The sequence below is a fragment of the Callithrix jacchus genome, chromosome 6 (genome assembly GCF_049354715.1).
Source record: "Callithrix jacchus isolate 240 chromosome 6, calJac240_pri, whole genome shotgun sequence".
Taxonomy (NCBI): domain Eukaryota; kingdom Metazoa; phylum Chordata; class Mammalia; order Primates; family Cebidae; genus Callithrix; species Callithrix jacchus.
This window is the reverse complement of record NC_133507.1, coordinates 120188277-120212593: the sequence shown is the minus strand read 5'-3', so window position 1 is coordinate 120212593 and position 24317 is coordinate 120188277. Positions and strand designations below refer to the sequence as shown.

The window sequence follows — 24317 nt, the reverse complement described above, 5'->3', positions numbered from 1 at the left end:
GGTTGCTCTCTAAAATTAGTGCTTCTCTCTAATAATGACTCTCTGAATATGAGTCTGTAAAACATTCCTCTAGGCTAATTTCTATGTGCTCTGATAATTTTGGTTTAATCTAATGACTACTTATTGAGAAGTTACTATGTGCAAGAAACCATACTCTGCTCTGAAAATGCTAAAATGAGTAAGAAACCAACCCTTGCCCTCCACTCCCAGCGAGAAGCTAACTGTTCTGATAGGAATCCAGACATGCCTACCCCTAACAATAATAATTATCAAGTTGTGAAAAGGTATAAACAAAATGCTTTAGGGTCATACCGGAGTGAACAACAAATGAAACCACATCAGTTGAGCCTTAAAGTACAGCTTCTCATGGGGAAAAGAAGTTTGAGTATGAGACATTCCATCTAAAAAAGTAACATGGCGAAAGCATGAAGGTGAGAATGTACCTATGAGTAATTCACAGTGGCTGGAGCACAAGGTCAGTAGGGGAATTGGTGGGAGACGAGGTTATGAAAGGAAAATAGGGGCAAATTGTGGTTTTTCTTGTTGCCTCTAAGTAATGCTCTTGAATTGTGAACTAGAAGTTCTCTTCTTTATGCAACTCATTAATGAATCTCTCAACTTAATAAAAGATAAACTATGTAGTTATTGTTCATCTCCCAGAAAGAATTAGTGGTACATTTCTTCAAATAGTAAGAATGTCTAATATATTTACAATGTGATTTGCTTTGTAAATGTAGATTGATATACAACTTCCCAGGAACACACAGATTGTAAACAAACTATATCTTGACTGGTAGGAGTGTCACCTCACCTGCATAGTTGGCAGGGCAGTCAGAGTTGTTTTTTTCTACTGAGGGAAATATATTTGTTTAAGAGGCTGAGGAGATGGCTAAAATGAGATGTGAATAAATATTATTTGCTTATGCACCAAATGCTTGGGAACTTTTTAACCATTGATTGCAAGGAAGCAGCCTTTGATCTTATTGATACATTCCTTCTCTGGATTCAGATTTTGAAGGTAAAATAAAGTTTTAATTGTGAACCTCTTGGTATCATTACTCTTAGACTCCATGTATATTTTTCTCTGTAAGTTCCAGGTATTTCCTGTATCTAAATAAAAGCTTTTTATTTTGAACTAACTTTAGATTCACAAAAACATTGCTAAACTAATATGGAAGGCATCATTGCACTGTATTGTATATCCCTCGCCTATCTTCCCCTAATGTTGACACCTTTTATCACCATAGTGGAATTATTGATGATGGTGCAATTATCAAAAAAAAAAAAAAACTGGAAATTGACATTGTTTCAATACTGTTAACTAAACAAAAGCCTTATTCTAATTTCACCAGTTTTTCTACTAATGTCTATGTTCTGTGCCAGGATCCTATCCAGCAACCACATTGCATTTAGTTATTATTATTTCTCCTTAATCTTCTGCATTTCTATGACCATTCTTAAGTCTTTCCTTTTCTTTTATGACCTTGCCATTTTTTGGTTATTTTGTTGGAACGCTTCTCAGTTTGGGTTTGTTTGATAGTTTCTCATGTTTTAATTGAGGTTATGCATTTTGAGCAAGGCTACCTCAGATATGATGTTGTATCCTTTGCAGTATAGCATATCGGCACATTCATGGTGTCAGTATATCATCACTAGTTATGCTGACCTTGACCACTTTGTCAAGGTTATTTTTTCTTTGTACCTTTAACCCTGATGGTTTATCACTATCTGCTATTTCTGACAGATAACAAGGTAACAGATCATGGAATGTAGAACCAAAAAGGAACTTATAGACCATCTTTTGTTAACACACCCATCCTTTTACAGCTAAGCGCCCAGGAGCTTGAACAGATAATTATTTGCCCAAAGATCACCCAGTTATTTAATGACAGACCAGGAACTTAGCAGTTAGATCTCAGAGATCTAGGTTTGATACTCTCTATACTTCCTAGCTATGCTCAAACACTTGTAATTTACTTAGTCCTGGTTTTACCAGACTGTGAAAGCTAAATGGACTATATGACTATCCAGCCAACCTTTGCTCAAAACTTAAAACCAATATAAGAGAGAAATCCCAGGGAAGTATATACTCCACGGTTCATGGTGCCCACTCACAGAGCTGGCCAAGGCTGGAAACCAGATGAACTTCTGTATCAGCATTTCTGAAATGAAAATAATCTCATGGAATGCTCCACATAAAACAGAGAAAACAACAAAAAAACCTACTTGAGATTTTTAACAGAAAAAGGAGATTTGTTTATTAATAATTCATGAGTTCCCATTGAACATGCACGACAGAAACAGTGCTATTCAATAGAGAATACTGTCATCTGTCACTGTTTTATTTGACATTTACACTTTTTTTTTTTGCCTGATATTGCAAAACTTTCTTGGATGGCATGCAAAAATTATATAAATGAAAAGAATCCCAGTGTGGGGACCCTTTATCTCTTCTGTGATGGGTTCACTCACAATTACATAGGTGTGTGTTCATGCAACCGTGTGGCACTTTCTCACACATTCATTAGCCAGCAAACAAGCTAATAAGAGATACTATTGAGAAAACAGAGATAAGCATCCCAAATGTGCTGGTGAAAAGATGATATGAATAAAATGATGGTGCATGAGATGGGAAGTGAGGTGGAAGAATAGATTTCCTGAAGATAGGCATACAAATACGTGGAATGAGCAAGCGAACCAGAGCAAGGGGAAGACAAATCATGGCTGCCATGAAGAAAATTGACACAAAAATACATTGCCAGTTCAGATACAAAATAAATACCTATAAATGACATCACAGGAATGCCCATAGTAGGGAATAACAGCCTTTAGGAGAAGAGCAAGGTAGAGTTAGGATCACCTTCCAATTTTGTGCTACTATAAGGCTCTTAACAGTCTTTCTGCTCTGTAGGTTAGTTATTATTTATAAAAATCACAGAACCAGCTGATACATTCATAAGCTAATTATTGAGGCAGCTGGGTACACATGGTGCAATATGTCCAAGGCTGTGAAGTATCACAGATTTCTTGGGGCCTGCTGTGGTGGGGGTGCGCTGTTGAAGGCTCCATCCCTTAATCTGATCAGCCAAGCAAACACTTTGTGGGGAAACTAGATTAATAACCCTCTAAATACCATGAACGTGCTTCATCTCTAAAACTGGGTTCCCTTAAATATGCTATTAGCTCAGCTCCATCAGGGATTTGAGGAAGTCCTCTGGTGCCCTAAGAACGGGGTCTTGTTTGCTACCTCCCTGTGCCAGAAATTAATTTGGTTTGCTTATGTCTGCACACATGATCACACTTGTGTCTAATCTGCTCCCTAATAGCTTCAAGGTCAAGACCTTGCATGTCATTGGGCAAATTGGGCACTATACTTCTTAAAGACTGATGGCAGACAGCACACAGTCCATAACGAGTCCTGTAGTGTTGTTCTAAGTGATTGTAATGAGTGCAGATTATAACAGCGCATATAAATCAAATGCGGCAATGAATGTTGTGCGAGACATTCCCAGTGTCATAAGTGGAGATACCACTCAGCTGTCACCTGTCTCCTTTCTAGCTGCAGCTTCCCACAATGCAGTTCAGTCCTTAAGCGGAACAGCAGGTGCTATCTTCCTTAAGGTCTGGGTATCTCAGATCTTCATCTTTTAACAGACACAGGTTTTTGTTTCTATTTTCCATTAAATGATTGGTGTCCATGCTCTTGCCTCCCCTGGGAGATGTTAAACATACCTGTTTGAAACATATGAAAGAATTCAGTTGGAGACTTATTCAGATTCGTGAAAAGATAGAGAGGTGGAAGCTTATTTTTCCACAGATGGTTTATTTTCCATTTCAAGAATTCTTTTACTTTATGCAAAGAAACCCTTGAGGAAACACTTGAGGACTAGGAGATTTTTTTAAAAATATAGTTTATTTTCTGGTAGGGATAAAAAATTTGTCTTCATTTTTCATATACATTGCACCTTGAAAATCAACCATTACCTGACTTTCAGTTGAGTTGAAAAAAATAATCTATGAAAATTCTTGGAAAACCACTTCCAAGCAAATGATAAGATATCTTGTTTTCATTCTTCCTAACCTTCTAACTCTCCCAAGCTTTCAGTTTATTGCAAGAAAAGATCAGGTCTGTGCAAATGTGGCCTCTCACTTGTAAAAACAAGGCAGTGTTGTGTTACAGATTAGTTTATAAATCCCCGGTGGCTTCACAGTTCAGTGCCTACAGCTGCTGCAGATGGGCCTGGGTTTTTGTCTCTTCGCAATGCTGCAGCCGGCAGTTGAAGGAGAAAATGGAATGATCAGGTTATTAACATGGAGGCCGCGAGGAAGAGGCTGCACAATGAGAACAGCTGGTGTTGCTATCTTGGCTGATGCAGCGGAGATAATCAAATCTTGCCTTTTTTTTGGGTAAAGGCAGAAGACACAGTGGAGAGTTAGACAAACAATGGCTTATGATATTATATGGGGTTTTTATAATGCGTGTCAGGAACTTTCATTGGCTTACAAATGATGATACAGAATTTGTTGAGGTTTGGGAATTATTTTTCACAAAGTCATTTCTGTTTATGCACCTTTTAAGAAAAATTTTTTACTCTTTTGCAAAAGGCGTGATGTGGGACAGTTCTTGTTTTTAAAATTAGCGACATAGCTTGGAAATGATGGGTTAGAAAGCTACTGGGTAAAATATTTTGACATGAGTCAGTGAGCGATGTTGACAGCATCCTCTATTATTTTCATATAATCCATCATTATTTGCATTACATTTTCTTTCTCATGCAGTTGCAAGAGAGAGAACATCCGGATGCCAGAGTTTGGAAGCAGACATTTGCAGGTGTGACCCGACCAACTGCCTACCTTCCTGCAGGTGTGGCTGTGGTGGGAAGGTGATGGTTAAGAGGGCCTAGAGCCCGAGGTATTCAGAGATTAAGCACATATACATTTCTTTTCATTCTAGCCAAGGTTATTACTTCTATTTTGTGGAGTTACTGATAATTGTAAGAATATTTCCTCCCTAGAGAATTCAGTGTTGTTTACACCTAAACAATTTTTATTTTTTAGAATTTGCTGTCCTGTAATGCGTATTTGTCTATCTACATTCTTTTCTTAGCATGAAGTGCTGCCCAGTTGGGTAATTTTTAAAAACTGTAACTGACCGACACAACTTACTTTTTTTGAGAATCGGGTAACTGTAATTTTACTTATCTTTTTTGGAGAAACTTCAATTGAGAATCTATTCTGTAGGCAGGGCGATACGATATTTAACAAGAGGAAGGATTCTTGGGCATTGGTATAACCACCTATATGGTCAGGGGTTCATTTTTAGAGTCATACTGTTTCAGTATCTCCCCTGGTTGGCGGGAACAATTTTGACAGAAAATGATGATCTACAAGGATGGCACGGGACCGCAGTCAAGGCCCCCTCAGCTCCTCTGCACTCTGCAGGTTAATGCAAGTGACCTCCTCTCTCTCCAGGGCTGGCTGTGTGAACTGCTCCGCTGGAAGGAGAACCCAAGCCCAGAAAACCGAACCCTTTGGGAAAACCTCTGTACCATCCGTCGCTTCCTGAACCTTCCCCAGCATGAGAGGGACGTGATCTACGAGGAGGAGTCAAGGCACCACCACAGTGAACGCATGCAGCATGTGGTCCAGCTTCCACCTGAGCCAGTGCAGGTCAGTGTCCCTGACCCCCGAACCCCGCCTGAGCAGGGCTCTCTGTATCAGCAGTAGCTGCTGAGGGTCCAAGTGGCACACACAACACTAACTTCTGTCAGAGGATGTCTCATGCCAAGTCCCCAATTACAGAAGATACTGTTGTCACAGTGGTACTGTGTGTGTGAGTGTGTGTGTGCATGCATGTGTGTGTGTATGTGTATGTACATACAAAAGAAAAATGACTGAGAATAGTTGAATGCCAAAGACAGCTTCTTTCCTGAGAGCATTTTATTTGTGGGATTGTAAAGCCAGAGCACTCATGGAGAATTGAAATCTCTCAATTGGAAAACATGGTTTCCATCAGTTCATTTTCCATAAAAAAAAAAACCTGTGAAGTAGTTTTGCATCCAAAATTCCTCAAAGAATGTTTGATTAGACTGAGAAGAAATAGCCACATGACCTAGGGAATACCACTGAACTCAGCTGAACCTTGAGAGACAGATTGTGACAGATTCTTAGAATTTTAAGATGAGCTTTGCTGTCTTTGGTTACATCTCATTTAGAAATCTGCCTTCCTTTGGATTGTGTGGTTTGTTGGCTTAGTTTTTGCTCTCATTGAGAGAAATAATATTGCTTTCCCAAAGTAATTGAGTTTAACTACTGCCTCTTTCTGTAATCTAAAATTAATGGCTTTCAAGAAGAAATATTAATTGAGGTTTCCAACATTAGACCCCCTACAGTTTGGCCCACAAATTGTTTGGGTAGGTGATAAGATGGGCCTACTGCCCAATACTCTCAATTTCAGCTCTCACCAAAAGAACCCTTTGGCCAATTTCTGAATCTCTTGGAGTAAGAAGAAGAAAGTTGAGGCAAGAGTGCATGTGCACATGTGGGTGCAGAATGGAAGAGGAGAAGATGAAGAGAGAGGGAAGCACAGTTTCTTGATAGAGAGGAGTGGTGAGGGATTCGGTGAAACACCCCACCCTGAGGTTTCTGTCTCCTTTCCCCTTGCTTCCCCATCACATGCTTGGGAGAGAAGCCAGAAGTTAACAAGTTCTTACAGCACTTTTCATCTAAATAGCATCATCTCTACCAGTGCTTTTGTGCTATCATGGTCAGTTTCCAGGGTCAAAGTCACAGAGTAAACTGCCCAAATTTAATAGTTTGGCAGTTAGACTCATGAATTGTAGAGGCAGTCTCTTGCAATATCCACAGTGATCCTAGAGTTGGGGGTGGGGGTGATGAGGGTACATAGCTCATCCTCACCCTTCAGGACCCACCCTCTCCCTTCCCTTCTTGGTCCTTTTCTGACCTCATCCAAGCAGCAGGGCACCTCCCTATAGATAATTAAACCTGCTGATTGAGTCACGCAGAGCAGTGGCTTTCAGACTTAGAGATTTAATTGAAGTTAAAACTAAAGAGGGGCCCAATATAGGCTTTCTAACCTTTTAATTTAGGAAATAAATTTATTTGAAAAGTTTTAGGGAAGCTCCTAGTTATAATGAATATCATTTCATAACATACTCTTTGATATTAAACAGATTAATGAAATGGAGAGCCTCAGACAAAAGATCATATCAGTGGTACAGTTGGGCCATTTGAAAATCTGTCACTCCCCCTGCAGCACCACCACCTTTTTTTCTCATTTTGATGTGAACTGGATTAGACTTCTGTCTAGAACCAACACAAGGCCAAGGACTTGCTTCAGGGAATCACTGACTTTGCATGGAATTTTTATTCAGGGTCTATCTTAGTTCAGAAAATGAAGGAAAAATAAAACCACAATGAAAAAGTTATTTATTCTACATATTAATATCAGCTAATTTTAATCATAAAATGATGATAAAGTTGGAAACTTAAAGAAATCTGAGACAAAAGTACTAAAATGCATGATTTGCTGTAATTGAGGGCCTCCCTTCACCTGGATGATAGCTCTTATACCATACCTGTCTGGTTTTTGTCCATAAATTATCATCTTAGTGGGCCCTCTGTTGAGGTAGCTAAAAGGATATTCAACATAATATTTTGTCTTATAGTTGGCCAGTTTGAATACAGTAAATCTTAGAAGCAGGCAGCCAGTGGATTTATGAGTTTTATTATCTTTTCTATTAGTATCTCAGAATTAGAGTATGCTGACAATATTTAATGGTTAAGCAAGAATCTCTAATTTTCCTTTTCAGTTTTAAGCACCTTGTGGCTATTAACATAACTTCTGATAACACTAAGAGAAAATGCACTTTCTTTATAAAAGGTTGTTCCCATTACTCAGATCTTAGCTAAAGAGTGTACAAATAAGGTAATTTTCTCTAAAGTGAATTTGCCTCAGCCATTGACCTTGAGCTCATAACTACTGTGAAGCTCATCAGCACATCACATTTTTTAAAACATTATGCCTACATCTGAGTGTCACTGCTTTGCAATGTTGAATTTGTATGTGTCAGCAAAATGCAAAGCTGTGGATTAATTGTTTATTACAGTCATAGTACGAAAAGTGAAGAAAAATAACTGACGTTAGACAGCAGAACTACTGAGACATAGATAATACAGTTGGGACAGCCTCTGTGACTGTATTTAAAAACATACCAGCCAGGCGCGGTGGCTCAAGCCTGTAATCCCAGCACTTTGGGAGACCAAGGCGGGTGGATCACGAGGTCAGAAGATTGAGACCATCCTGGTCAACATGGTGAAACCCCGTCTCTACTAAAAGTACAAAAAATTATCTGGGCATGGTGGTGCACGCCTGTATCCCAGCTACTCAGGAGACTGAGGCAGGAGAATTGCCTGAACCCAGGAGGCGGAGGTTGCGGTGAGCAGAGATCGCGCCATTGCACTCCAGCCTGGGTAACAAGAGCGAAACTCCGTCTCAAAAAAAAAAAATACCAAGCTATTGCAAAAAGGTCTGTAATTGTCCAAAAGTCAGGAACTCGGGGTTGGAATTCACTTGGGCCTTTAATATCAACGCAGTTTTTAGCGAGATACAATTACTTACCTGTTTTAAAAGTCTTGAAAATTTATATGTAGAATAATATTAGTTTGGTGATGTTACATTTTTGTCTAATTAGATAGGAAACGTGCATTATTAAATGTTTAAGTATGAGTGAAATCAGTGATTTTTAAGAGCTTCTTATATATGCAACATATTGAAAAACACAGAAGCCCTCTCCATTGTGGTCATGGAAGCGTGCCATTTAAATTTCTTTAGGTAATTAGGGTACACTATTCCCAAATTTTTAATAAAAATGGTAAAGATATGAGGTAGTGCTTTCTGTGCATAATTACCCACCAGATTAATCTGTTGTATTAGGGTCCCACAGATGTACTGGAATAAAAAGAGGGAGCTTTATATCATTCCTTCTCCATTTGGTACTTTCTGTGATATTGAGAAGTCCCTTAGAGTCACAGCCTCTCTTCTTACAGAAGAGAGGCACTTTTTCTTGCTTTTTGTGTGAAAATGGAGTTGACAAATGGACAGTTTTTTGTTGTCTTCAGATGTGTTTCTGTTAAGCCTACAGAGGGTTTAGAAACGTTAAGCCCTTGTCTTTTAACTTTTAAGTTCAGGAGTACACATACAGGTTTGTACGTAGGTCAACTTGTATCATGGAGGTCTGTTGCACAGTTTGTTTCATCACCCAGGTATTAACCCTGGTTACCCATTAGTTATTTTTTCTGATCCTCCCCCTCCTCCTACCTTCTGCCCTCCTATAAGACCCCCAAGTCCACATTAAAAATTAGAAGATACCACGTAAAATCTAGAAAGTCAGATGTGATCCACGCTCAGAGTTTTATGTAGCTAGAACCAATGTCCTTCCTGCAGGGCACAAACTCACTGCCCTGCTGCCCCAGATCCTGTCTCCCCTCCTCTGAGTGTATGTGCATATATAGCTGTCTTTTGATTTCTTGAGGCTGCCCTCCTATCAGGTCACCTGACTGCCAATCAAAGCCCCAAGTGCCTTTGCCGCATGGCTCCAGTTTCTTTGATGGTAGCTATTACATGCCATTTATTTTTACAACTCCTACACAGTTGTTTGCAGGCTTAAGTGTATGTTTGATAGAATTTCTCTTCAGAGCTGAAACAGGTTATAATTGAGACCAAGCTGGGCCTGAGCCACTGAGGGATGTTGTCAGCCCCAGAGACTTGCCAGCCCTGGAAGAATGAGATGGTTCTTCCTTGGGAATTTGGATTTCTTCAGGTGATGTGTAGCTTTGACATCATATTGAATTATCTGGTCTATCCAGGTTTCTCTTTAGCATTCTCAGTCTCTTCAGAAACCCCCATTTGAGCCCCTGCTTTTGGAAGCTAGCTCTTCAGGATCTGAACACACTTCATAAGCTAGATCCTGTCACATCATGAGTTCACAGTGGGACCAGCATTGCCCCAGGGGGTTGAGAATTGGTTCCTAGGGGAGGGTAAATATCTTAGATTCACAGTGGCTTGTGGCTCTCCAAAGGGACCTGGTACATAAAAAGATAATATCTCTCTGGTATTAAAATTTCATAAAGAGGGGCCACGATTAACACCAAAATGCCCTGAAAACCTTCTGAGGGGATTGGTACTGAAAAACAAGTTGAGATACACTAATCTACATAATGTTTCTAGTCCATGTGTAGATAGCACATGGGAGATCAACAGAGGGGAGACCTTGTAAGGCAAACCAAACCAAAGCATTTTATGAAAAAGAGGAAACAAATTCCATTTTTCACCCCAAAAGGTTGGAGGCAAAAGTATTTCCTGTGGTTGTAGTGATTTTTCTCCCAGTGATTATTATAACCCAAGGCCTTATGCTGAATGGATACTCTCAGCTTAGAATAAAACACTGGTTAGGTTAGGTTCATTACTACCAACTCCATTTTACAATTGGAAAAACTAGAGCAGAGACGTCAAGCCTTGCCTGAAGCCAGGGTCACCAGAGGAATGAAAACACAGGCGATTCTGGCATCCCGTCTTTCCTCTGACCACACTTCCCTCCTCATGCAGGAGAGAAGAAAGGACATTGTTCATGCCATGACTAGGTCACTGAGCGAGGGTGATTAGGGAGCACTCACCAAATTGTTCCTGTCTGTGTCATTTGTGCTTTATTGTATTTCCACCGCACTGTTTCCATGGGTTATTTTGTCAGTTCAGGAACTCTAAGCTTGCTGCTGTGTGGTTTCCTGACAAGTACTTGTTTTAAAATTCCATGCTGTACATTGAATAAGAATGTGAGACCCAGTTAGTGACAGTCAGGCACCAGCATTGTCCCTTGACTTGGGTTCTTGTCACTCAGGCGATTTTCATTATAAGCCACAAACTCCCTATCCTTGGTAGTGAACAATGATTCTCAGCCAGGGATGATTTTGCTTTCATGGGATATTTTGGCAATATCTGGAGTCATTTTTGGTTATTATAATTTGGGAGTGCTACTGGCATCTAGTGGATGGACGCCAGGGATGCTGCCAAATATCCTACCATGCACAGGGCAACCCCCCAAAACAAAGACTTATGTGACCTACAATGCCAAGAATGAAAGCTTGTACCAGTAATTGCCTAACAATGAAAGATAAAAGATCATTAGCATCTCTGAGGCTGATTCGGAGTTTTTCCTATTAAAAAAAATTCTGTAATAATAACAGTGGTGACACTGCTGCTGCTTCTCCTTCATCTTCCTTCCTCCTCCTCCTTCTCCCTTCTTCCTCCTCCCTGCCTCCTCCTTTTCCTACTTCTCTGGCAATAACTAGCTTTTTTGAGAGCCAGGCTTTCAAAATGTGAGATTTTCACATGTCTTATCTTCTTCAGTTATTGTGAACAACCAAAGGGGTGGTTGATTTTTATCTATTAATACTTTCACAGATGAGAAATTGAAGCTTAAAGAAGTTAAAGTGACTCCCTCAAAGTGAGAACTTAAATTCACATCTGTCTACCTTCAGAGTGACTTTTATCTGTGTGCTAGAAAGAACTGCTAACGTGCAGCAGCCAGCATTCCCTGAATACTCACTATTAGCTTTGCTGTGATGCAGAGCTGTTTATGAGATCTTCATTTTTAACCATTCACTAAGTAGATCTAGTTCTGAGAGTTTTCTTATTTCTTATTTTAGTGCACCTAGTGCACTAAAACCCACAAATGTTTGGTGTAATGTCAAAGAACTGACGTGACTGAAATTTTTACTTTTCATAGCTGCTTTGGCATTTTTGAGGTGGCTTTAGAATGTGCCTTTCATGGCTAATATTTAAGGGGACTTCAGAATTACCTCTCAGCCCTGGGAATCTGACCCTGATTTTCTACTCAAGCTGCACAGACTGTATCTTGATTTGTAAACTTGCTTCCTGAAGGACATCTTCCAGGAAAATAAATAATCCGTTGAGAATGTTTGCAAATTCTTTACCAGGTTACTAGAATTTTTCTTTCACCTTGGATTCATTCCAAGCTCCTATTCAAAGCCTACTGTGTGAATGTGGCTCCAGAGTTGTGAATCTCCACTCTAGTCCTGAGAAGAGATGCCATTGAGCACTTGCATCTGTAATGAAATATTGTAGCAATTGGGTAGAAGTAGGTTCTCACTTGGGAAAATGTTGGGAGTTCCTGTCAGTGAGGCCACACTTGCATTTTTCATGTTGATATTATGTTGTCCTATATATATTTATTCAACCTGAAGATCATCCTTGATTTCTTGTATTACTAGTTTTTCAACATGTCTAAAATTTTAAATTTGATTTGAAAGTTATTTGTTATCAATTCTTCTTACTCTAGGAGACAGAGATTTTCATCTTGGGTTCACCGTTCAGTATCTACCAAAGTGTGCTGAACAGGTTTCCTTTGGTGATCATCAGAAAGTTGAAGAAGTTCACTACAGTCGGTAGATTAGACATTAGCTATGGCTTTGTTTTACTTTGAGATTTTTAAAAACTCAAAGAAACCGTAAAATTTAAAAAGTAGCCAGGCAAAGTACGCTAAAGAATATACAGTTTCTAAGAGTTGTGAAATTTTTTTCTTTTACAAGACAAATTCAACTTAATAATTGGAGATGTATTAAAAGAAATTGAAGATGCTAGAACATCATGAAAATACAGGTGTAAGATTCTGAGCACAGTTAGGTTTCCCTGAATCTGGAACTGGAAATTCAGCAGCTGCCGTTTATGGATTCATCTTCTCCATTGCCATCCTAAACATAGCATACCTCTTTCTCATGTCAGCTTCTTTCCACTACAAGGTTTTCTTCCCAGCATCATCTGATCTACCATCTTCTGTATATCTTTGTCTATAGAGAAAGACAGAGATATGCAGAACTTGTAACTTGTAACTTCTGCATACAACTCACAGTGTCTCTATATTATAATTCTGCCTGCTCCACACCTAGGCCTGCCCTCGGTCCCTGCTCTACCTCATGACCTTTTCTCATGCCTTTGTCAAACCCACTTTCTCTTGCATACTGTATATTTACTACTTTAAGTTTATCTAAGAGGGAAATTGACCAGTTAACCTTATCCTCCTGAAGGCTGACTTTCTTGACATTTAATTTCCCATCATCTGAATGCCTAATTTGGAAGGCATTGCATTTTAAAGAGAGATTTGTTGGGCAAAATATTAGAATAAGCTCAAGAAGAAGGGGAAGTAGAAAGCCACCTGGCCATAGAGCACTTGTAGGTAACCTGTACATGAGCTGTCTTTGGGCTGGGAAGTTAGGACCATTAGTGGAACTTGGCTTCTAAGACCCCTGCATTTATCAGGGTAGAAGAATACAGGTCTGGTTAACAAGTCTAGAATAAACTTTTCATTATCAAGGGAGATTCATATGGCTTCTCTTTTAATATAAAGTGCTGTGGGCATGGAAGTAGTAGGAAGCCAATGCCTAAGGGTGATTTTAAGTTCCATGTGTGTCCATAGTATTCCACCTTTTTATCTTATTGCAGTTTTTCTAACATTTATCTTGTAGGTCCTTATGTTTAGTCACCGTCCTGTAGAAACTGAAAAATATTAAACATAAATTTTTATAGTAGTCTCTACTGGTTCTGCTTATGTATTTTTTTAAAGTAGGTTCAGCATTTTTCTAGGCTTATCATTTTAATTACTGAAGTTAGTTTTTTGCTTCTCATTCATCATGGGGTAGTTTTAATATTTTTGCCAAGTAGAGCTCCTCCTATGAGTGGCTGGACCTCTGTAACACACCACCTTCCAAATTCAACATTCAGTGTTAGTTACTGGCTGGAAGTGAAATGTCAAACAGCTGGGTTCCACTTCTCTCAGTCTTTTCCTGCCTTCTGGAAACATAAAGAACCCTGATTTCTTGAGTAGCTTGTTCTTCCGTAATTGCTATGTTTCTTTAAATAATAGTCTAATTTTGATATTCTGCATTTTTGAAAGGCAATACAATTCCTGCAACTTACCCTCTTGGTTTTTAGATTCTAAAACTGAGCAGAAGGCACTTTGTCTAATGTTTCCCTACAGTCAGCTGTGTCATTTATATCAGTACAAAAAGTCCTCACTGATACAAGTTTCTGCACTGCCCAGTGCTCAGAAACCACTAAAATTACTAATATAGTCCTATTTTAATAGAATATTGAGATTTTTAAAGGTTTTAAAAAGTTTTGGGATAACAAGGGTACTCCTTCTACATGTTTTCATATTATTTTCCTTCTGGGGATAGTAGATGAAACCAGGTATAATATTAAACCTTTAGTGCCTTGACTTTTTTTTTTCTGGTATTTGGTAGGAAAATGAAACGAAACAGAATGCTTTTGAACGTAAAGCTTCATTGTCTTTCTATTGCTTTGGAATTTGTTAGGGGCTGGCTTTGCTGTTGTCCTGTTGGTCAACTCAATGTTGCTATTTATTTCCTTCCTTCCTTTGTTCCCTTCCTTTCCCCTTCCTTCCTTCTTTCCTTTCCCCTTCCTTCCTCCCTTCCTTTCCCCTTCCTTCCTTCCTTTCCCCTTCCTTCCTTCCTTTCCCTTTCCGTCCTTCCTTTTACTTTCTTTTTTTATTCCTTTTTTTTAATACTCTGAAACATTCTTTATTTAAACCTAAAAGAAGTCAGTGGCTAGTATATTTTGTGAAAGAGCAAACTGATTAAATTGAGCAGCAAGAAACAACGAGAAAGAGAACAGCAGAATAAATAGACTAAGGTAGAAAGTGCATTAAAATGCATTCTTCTTTCCCTTCCCACCCATAAAAAAACAGCAGTGAATCTAAACTAAAATTGAGGTATTTGTAGATATTGATGTGTCATTGCTCTAGTCAAGGGCCTTGTCACATTTCATCTGTGAGAGGGCAAACACATTCCTTTATACTTTAGTATAGATATCTAGCAAAGTTTGGCTTTCGGAAAAAATGATTAAAATTCATTGATAAGCCTGTTCTCAGGCTTCAAGTTATAGATGTGATTGAGAAGATGGGCCATTTTTGTTCTCCCATGTTTACTTATTCATTCAACAAATGTTTGTTAAATTTCTTCAATATGCCAAGTATTATTCTAGGCACCAAAATTTCACATGTATATTGAGCAGTTTTCTCCTTTACTTGAAGTGTATTTTTAAATAGACTTCCATTTTCCCTCTGACTACCTCACATCATTCTAGAATTCAGACTATAAATGAGTGGAATCCATAAGTTCTGTTTCTTCCTCTGATCCTGACCCTGGGTGACATCTCTTTGCTTCTCTTTTTCTAGCTGCTTCTAGAATGGACAGATAATATCTCTAAAACATGTTAAGCCTTTCAGAGATGAGATTACCGTAAAAGAACAAAGTGGCTGTCTGAAGGTATCAAACCAAACAGACCTTCTGAGTCTGTTCTGTAGAGTTTAAAGTGATTTATGTAGCTCTACAAAGAATGGCATCTGTTGATTAATGATAAAGTGGCATTTTAAAAAATAGTTTTGATGGAAAACAGATAGATAATGAGTATATCCATTCTGACCCTAGTTTCTCCCTGACCACACAAACACTTCTCTTTTTTTGTCCTACTCATATTCTCTCCAGCCAGAATGACTTCTCCAAATTAGCAACCTTATTTACTTGGCACTGAGGTATGGGCTAGTTCATTGTTAGTACATGAACCAAACCACCTGGCTCATTGGTGTGCCTTTAATAAGCTGTGGTCCTTGGAAGGTTAGGTGTGTGAACTAGTCCCTCTAAATAATGAGCTGTTATGGCAGAAAATCACATGCTGTTTTAGGAAAATGGGAGCCTTCTTCACATTTTCTATTTCAATTTCAACTAGAGTGCCTCTCATTGATAATTTTTTATTTCAAAGGTATTCATCATCATTGCAGAAGAAACATCTGCAGAGAAGGGCTTCCTCACCTGGGTAGATAAAGTTCTCATTAGTTCACTCTGTGTGGTCAGTGTACTTGTTTCACATACTTTGATTTGGGTCCAGTCACTCAAACAAGGTCGTAAATCTAGAAAGTAATTACAGTTGAAATAGATAGGAGATGCGGGTAGCTTAAGAAGCTCAGTCCCAGTTGGCCTTTCTGATAATTATGAGGCTACATGCTGGAGATCTGGACTCAACAAACTTGACCTACAAATACATACTAATACAGTCATTGATAAAGCATTTTGGACTGTCTGACTTAAAAAATATTTCAGTCCAAAGTAAAATGTCCAAATGAAAATATAATTTATATATTTTAAACCTCCATTTTTAAAAAATACTTAGGTAGTATAAGTTGTCGAAAAGCTTATCCAAGTAGACCGAAACGTTCTCTCTGCTGGAAGCATGGCGAGGTGTTTGCATAGAGAGGAAAGGCACTGGACCTTCAGAAGACCTGGGTTTGAATTCCAGGACTATCACTGGAATTGGAGCTCTGATATAGAGGCTGCTTAAAATTTCTGAAGCCAATTTGCTATAATAATCCCAAATTTGTAGGGTTATTTGAAGCTTAATATGAGATGGTGATTGCATAGAAGTCACCTAAGAAATGTTAGTAGGATCTGAGCATTATTAGTATTAATCTTAAGGATAAAGGGAATAGTTCCTACTCAAAAGAGCCCAGAATAATTGAATCAAGGATGGTGCCAGCATGGAATTTTATATTCAGCAAGATACAGGAGCATGCCTGGCCTCTACTATTTGCATGCAATACAATTGTTTCAAGACACATTTAGAGACTCAGCTGTCTGGTTTCATATGGCCTTTCTACATTTTAAGCTCTTTTAAAAGTCATTGTAACTTATTTAATAGCTAAGTGAGAACTTTTCTTCTCAGCTCTGAATGAAATCCTTCTGTAGAGTATAATAAAATGCCATTGGGCATGACAAAATTTGGTTAGTGCTTTGTTTTTTTTTTTAATGTTTTTAAGCTTAAAAACGAAAAGGCTACTTTAGCTTCTGCATCATCTCTGAGACTTCTGCTGTCCTTGCTACCCATTAGCATCCACAAAGTTGTGAAAGTGCCCTGTAGTGATGATGTTTGAGACTCTTTGGTGCAACACTGAAGAGGCATCTCCCACATTAGTAGCTCTATGTTGGCCTTGATGGACTCAAACAAGGGAAAATAATTATTCTCTGGCCTTGGGTTCCTTAGAGGCTACCAGGAAGATGAATTCAGACTTTTACAAATTACGATATGAAGTGACAAGTAGAGTGAAGATGCAGAATTTGCTGTGATCCCAGGATACCCTTCAGCAGGACCTCTGTGCTCGGAATAATCATGGCCTGTTTTCACATGAATGATTTTCTGGGCATGACCACCTGGAATTCTACCTCTTTCTTTCCTATATATGCGTGTAAACAGGAGTGGACATATATATGGTAGTGTCATTGTAGATGGAATATAAGAGCAGTTCTAATTTACTCAAACCAAATGAAATAAAAAAGTAAAGCATTTGCAAATTTTGCTGTTTTAACTATTGATGGTAACAAATTATTTTAAGTGTAGTTCACAACAAACACATAACCAGTCATGGCTTTATAAATGAAAGCCACAGGGCAATGAATATAACCATCTGACTTTAATTTTTAAAAAATCATATCTTGGTTATATAATAATAGAAATAAACACAAATGCTTCTTTTGAAATCAGAGGTTTCCAATTATAAACTTTAAGTGCATTATAAACAGATGACTGGGATTTGCTTGTAAAAAGTTTCCAAATATTTAAAATTTTTCTATATAATTATTGCCCCCACCCTGAGGATTTCTATGTGCTGTATCAGAGACTGGAGCATCTTATAAAGAATAAAGATTACTGTCTATCTCTATTTTCAATAATCCTTTGACCCAGTGGGAAAAAAGATGACATGGTAAAGAAAAGGGCACTGTAAGTGACATACAGTCTAGTCCTAGGGCTATGTGACCTTGGATGAGGCATTTCACTCTGAATTTCCATCTACTGTTTTCTAAATTATGACTCCATGAGTTAGGTGATTGCAGAGACCCCTCTTATCTGAAACACTCATACTGTGAGTTGGCTTATCCATTTCTAATTTTCGTTTGAGTATTTTAATGAGAGTATAAAATACAAACAACAACAATGAAATGAAACAAAAACATTGCTCCTGGGAGGTTCAAATGCATTTTGGAAAAACAAATTAGCAACACCATAACAGATTATGAACATCTTATATTGGACTCAGAGACTTAGTTGATTTTCTTATGACTGATGGTTTTGGCAATTGCAAGAGAAAGCCAGCCACTGAGTTTTAAACTATCGTAACCAAACCTACCTACTGTGGCTTCTCAGCTGTTTCTGTTTAGTGTGGAAATCTAATGTTGCTGAAAACTACTGCTGATTTTTATTAAGTTGAAGTCTGGAACTTCCCCTTGTAATGATAGAAAAGCACACTTTCAATTAAAGGAAAACTGCCAAAGTTCTGAAATTCATTTATTTTATTATTACTTGGTTTGACCTTAGAAATGGGAGATCAAGCAAACTAGATAGGTTTGACAGTCCTAAGGTCACAAGTTCAATTTCCTCACAAGTTGTTTCTAGGTCAAATTCACTGCAAATCATATAACCCTTCACCTTTTTATATAGAAGATTTTATGGAATTGTGGATCACATTGGGGTCATCCTAATGATCACTTTGAGGCTGGGAAAATGACAGGTAAGCCAGGCCAGGCAAAGGGATTTAGTGAGCAAGTGTGGGAAGCAGCATGTGGCTTGTCAGGAGGGACATGGTGTTGCTTCTCTACAGTAGAGTTGGAGTATGCTGGAGAAACCCTATTCTGGCTTGGAGAGGCCAGTTGTTAAATTTTTAGCAATTTCAAAAGGTAGTTATACCATTGGCAGCATGAAACTGGCCGTGGTAGGATTATTCACACTACAAAAACTGGTGGATTATCCAACTGGGTCTTTTTTTAAATTGAGAGACTCAGTTGTTAAATATTTGCCAATGCAACACTGAGTAAACCTCAGTTAACTTTTTATTTCAAGCTCTGTGGCCATCCGTGTGTTATTTATTTTTTATAAACAAAATTTGCTGAAAATAATTGTATGAATGAAAGGTCAGGTGTTTTCAGAGCTGATTGTCTGATTGGTGATACAGCTTATTTGATCACCCAGATAACAAAAAATTGTTTATTTAAATAGCAATTGTTTCTATTCTTTCCTCTCCTTGCTTTCTTTTAGTTTAAATTTATTTCTTCATGTCCAGACACATTTATCTTTGTATTTCTTTCTTGTGCAACATTCAAAGCTCACTCGAGTATCTGGTTGGATCAACTTTGTAGAATCATGTAGCATAATGAGTCCATAGTTTGTGATTTCCTACTACCAAACACCCAAGATATTTGAGGAATCTAGGTAGAAAACAAGAACAAATTATTTCAACAGTTTCTTTTTTAGATATGATAGCTCAAACAATACACCTCAAAATAAGTAGTTTTTTTTAGAGTAAATTAGAGAGCTAAAATCTATGATGTGAACTCTTAAAGATATATGTGAATATGGAAAGGTATTCCTGTTTCTGTTATGATCAAAATGAGAAGGTGCTAAAGTGAGCAGGTATCGCATAAGTGCAGTGTTCACATGTAATGATTTTTCAAAGTATAGTGTTTTGCATCTCTCTCTCTTTTTTTTTTTTTTTTTGACAATGCATGTCAATAGTGTATTCAAAAGTGTGGTAAGAGAAGAGTGGCAAGGAATTGTGGTGGGCCAATGTCAGATATTTCCATGTGGTGTATAAGGTCATACTTCTGAGAGGAATTCTTATTTGGATGCATCATGGGAAATGAAAATCTCCCAAGGAGATAGGGGCTGAAACAGTTAAACAGCATGCGTAGTAAGTTAACATAGTAATGAAAGGAAAGAACCAAATTAACTGATTCTTTGGTTGTAAAACATAACCTGGATCAAATACATCAGGATATTCTATCAGTCGACCCATCTTTGATAGATCTTCATAGGAGGGCAACTGATGTACCAGGAGAGAAGAAATTTTCTTGTCATTTGATAAGAAATCCACCAGTTTGAGTTCCTAATACTGATATAGTGGAGGTGGCATGCTGTACTTTGATGATCTCTATATATTTGCATATATGAAGCAGAGTAGTACATTATACCATGTGAACATGTAACTGTCATCTGTCTTTTGTGTTGCTCTTCTTCACATAAAGAACGTGTATGTAATCAGTTTCTCTTCCATGTCACATTCATCTGCATTTGCAACATTTCAAAGATTAGTCGGAAACATCGTGGCAGAGATGGGAAAAGCACAGTTACTTATAAGTTCCAGAACTACAAAGACACAGATCAAGCATATGATATTAATAAATAGGGGGAACATTAAAAATTAGATTATTTATTTAGAAAGTTGAAAGTATTTGTGATCATTTTTCTCATCTTGAAAGGAAATAGATGGTGAGGTTTTTTTCTCCCACCCTCACGTTTCCTTTCTCCCCCTTTTTCATGTTTTGAATTAAAAGCTAAAGACAGACTGAAAGGGTATATATATAACTGCAAGAAGGATGTGGTAAATCATGGCAGTGGTTTGTGATCTCACAGACATGGTAGTGTCAGAGACTGAATACCAAAAGCGAATCCTCAGCTTCCAATGGATTTACTTGAAATGCCTAACCCTCGTAGCATATCATGGGTAATTACATTTTTACAAACAGTAGAGAAAATCATTTTGACACACACATAGTATTTTCCAGCCAGACCAGCTTTTCAATCTTTTACAGCTTTTATGCATTAAGGCTCATATTTTCTTTGTTTATTTAAAAAAATATTATCATTAATAATAGGCTTGTTCTGTGGTCAACTTCTGAATCAAAAATACTGAGAAAGACCCCTTTTTTTCCTGTTGTCCTCAAGTCAAACATTTGATACCTTTTCCTTTGTAGAATTTTGGGCTACTCATGTTTTTGATTAAGAACGTTATGGCAACCAAATTTTCATGGAGATTTTTAAGAGCTTTGGTCATCATTTTGCTTATTGCTATGTAAAATAGAATGAATTATGTTTGGTGGCAAATAACTAAAAAAAAGAAAACAGGAGGAAAACTCACAGGAGAAATACTGTCATTGATTTCTTTGCTACTACTGTCCAATAAAGTAAATTCTGACTGGATGAACCTAGAAAAGGCTGTCCCCACTAGACATTCACTTGCATCAAAATTCCAGGGAACAGAAAAAAATTGGGGGTCAATATTCTCTTTTCTTAACCCTTTCTGATCAAATGTGGTATTTCATTTTGAAAATGAGATTAATCCCCATGAGACTTTTGAAACTTTAATAATATACAATAAATAAAATTATATCTAATAACTCAACAGTTTCATTTGGCACCATCGTCTAGCTGTACTGCAACTGCAGAAACATAAATACTTGCAGACTTCAAAAGCCCCGTTTCTATTTGCTAAATAAACTTGGCTGACTTAAAATTCCTCTGTGTACCATCATTAATACAATCTACTTTGACAGCATTTAATTAAAGTGCTTTTCTCTATTAGATTCATTAAAAGTTCTCCCCGACTCTCCATGTATAACTGCTTTCCAGATGCTGAGTGGCAAAGACCTATAAGCCTGACTTTAAATAACTTCTCATTTCTCTTTGTAAAGTGTTTATTACATTCAATTAGAAACTGTTAAATATGGCTTAGAAAGGAAGTCAGATTCCAAGACATATTCTCTATCCCTTTAGCCATCTCTTTAAAAGCAAATGTTAGTTTAACTCATCTGAATAAGCATTTATTATCTGCATATTTTTCATATACTCTGTCAACACTACTAGACATTTAAACTGGGAGGTAATAAAGATATGATTTCCACATCAGGTTGGGGAATTTATATTAGTTCTAAGCAGGTACAAGGCTTGAATATGTTTGCCTGCCCAGATTCAGGGAGAGTAAGCATAGTAGTCTAGTATTAATAGATTATTGACAGTTTAATGTCTTGGCACCTACTTAGCCCATGAAGTATAATAGCCAGGAAGCTGTCTGATATGAAAGCCGTCAATAGCATTTTCAATCAAAACCTTTCAGTTAATTGCTGGTTGACCTTAGAGATTTCCTTTAGGCAATACCATTCTTCGTTTAGACCAAAAGGACCATATTGATTTGTAGAGTTTATTCAGAGATGATTATTTAATACCCGTTGCTCCAGTATATGTGGTAAATTTTGCCTTTTCTCTTACTGCCCTGTGAAGTCCAAGAAGTGTTTTTTTTTTTTTTTGCATTGCTTTTTCACAAATATTCTTTTTACCAGGTCTACTTTCAAAATATCTCATTAAGTTGGTTCTCTTCTCAGAAACAGAAAGTTCGGAATCTTGAGGGTACCATTAATCAAGTGTTTTTTTGGGGGAGTTGGGGCGAGGATACAGAGTCTTACTGTATCCCCCAGGCTGGAGTGCAGTGGCACAATCTTGGCTCACTGCAACCTCTGCCTCCCGAGTTCAAGTGATTCTCCTGCCTCAGCCTCCTGAGTAGCTGGGATTATAGGGGTGTGCCACTGCATCTGGCTAATTGTATTTTTAGTAGAGAAGGGGTTTCGCCATGTTGGCCAGGCTGATCTTGAACTCCTGACCTCAGGTGATCCATCCACATCGGCCTCCCAAAGTGCTAGGATTGCAGGTGTGAGCCACCAGGCCTGGCCTAATTAGGTGTTTTAATATGATATGAGTTTTGATAGAATTCTTTGCTCAGTATGGAATTATAATTCCATTAGAGACCCCGTCAAAACTAAAAATGTACTCTCAGTAAGGGTAATTATATAATGCCCTAAAAGGACTGTACCTTAAAAAAAAATGTTGTTTAATGCCAAAATGCTTTCTGATTTCTGTAAGTCTAAATGAAATGGCTTATACTTGGACTCTAGAATTTCTTACTATACCTTAAAAAAATAAATTATTTAGTTTCAGTTACAGGTTTTTAGAAACAAATTTTGATAAAGTCTAAGTTACAAAGACAGGCAAAAAGCAGTAAAGACAGTTTGTGGCTCTAACTTGAAACCATTCTTTTTGCTTAACTTGAAATATGTGGTGTTGGAACTACAGAGGTTAACTCAAAGTGGGGGCAAAAGATATATACATTGAATTTATTTTGCTACTTTTTTTCTTGTTGTTTCTTCACAAAGGCTATCTTTGTTCATTCTGTTCCAAAGAAAATCATTTTGGCATTTAATATTTGTTTTGGACAAGATTCAGTGTTTTCCATATCATTTCGTATATAGGCAGTATTCCTTCATATTTTTTTGCTCAGTCGAGAGCCATTGCCATTTCAGAATTTTATTGTGATACATATGATCCATTTTTTAACAAATACTTCGGGCTTTTATAAATTCTGTGTTTTTTTTTTAAGGTTCCCTTTGTTTGTCTTATATGGATTCTCTCATTTTTATTTGCTGTTTTGCCTCTAGCAACTTTTCTTGTCATAGAAGCTGTCTGCTGCAGACCCTTTAAGTTCTGGTGATAGAAGAAATATTTCTGCAGACTGGGGAGGGAGAGAGAGAAGCAAACTGATGAATATGTCAGTTTTTATCCCTGAGAATAGGAATACCCTAAATGTCTCTTGAGTGTTAATAATTTTCAATTTTGGGGGGAATTAAGGAACTGTGTGAGTCAATATGGTATTTATGAACCTATACAAAGTGTATGTGCATGTAACACATTATTATAAACTATGGTAATTCAGCTCTTTTTGGTAATAAGTGCATTTTTAGTTAGTGCCTATGTAGACTTATTACTTTATTTCCCCTTAGGACTATTAGATGTGTTCTAAATTTTAGGATGACTTTTGGTCTGTGTAATATGGCTATTACCCATATAGACATAAAGTATTCATTTAAAGCACAGAGCCTTGACATTGTGCTAAGTTTAGAGTATGTGGAGGTGAATATAACACAGAATCTAGCCTTAAGGATCCCAGAGATCAGTGGAGAGGTAGATATGAGACCAGAGAGCTTTAATACAGCATGTAAGTAAGAGAAAGAAAAGCACAAAAGGGGCATGCCTGCCCCACACCTGGTGAGTTGGAGAACTCAGAAGGCTTCCAGGGAGTAGTGCTGCTCATGGCCCTTGCAGATTCATCATCAGAGGTTTCCAAGAAAAGGTGACATAACATGTGGGGGGGGCTCCAGTGTAGAGTTGTTGGAGCACAGCCTGCAAGGCAGGGGCTCAAGCTGCTGTCAGGTTATGGGGCCTTCTTGGACACAGAAGTCTAAACCACCTGAAGGCCACTGAGGGCCTTTAGCAAGATGTTCGGTTGGCTGGGACAGGGAGGCCTGTTGGGAGGAAGTCAGAGTAATTCAGGCAA

General features: G+C 37.9%; 1 protein-coding gene across 3 annotated transcripts in view; it reads left to right on the top strand.

Annotated features, from left to right (window-relative positions):
• The window catches only part of SATB2 (SATB homeobox 2), a 200054-nt gene that overhangs the window by 156954 nt on the left and 18783 nt on the right, over positions 1-24317 (top strand). For all 3 annotated transcript variants that reach the window (XM_078329134.1, XM_035305234.3, XM_002749606.6), the window contains exon 10: positions 5473-5670. In XM_078329134.1, coding sequence (XP_078185260.1) covers positions 5473-5670 — 198 coding nt within the window. The remainder of the gene's footprint in view (positions 1-5472; positions 5671-24317) is intronic.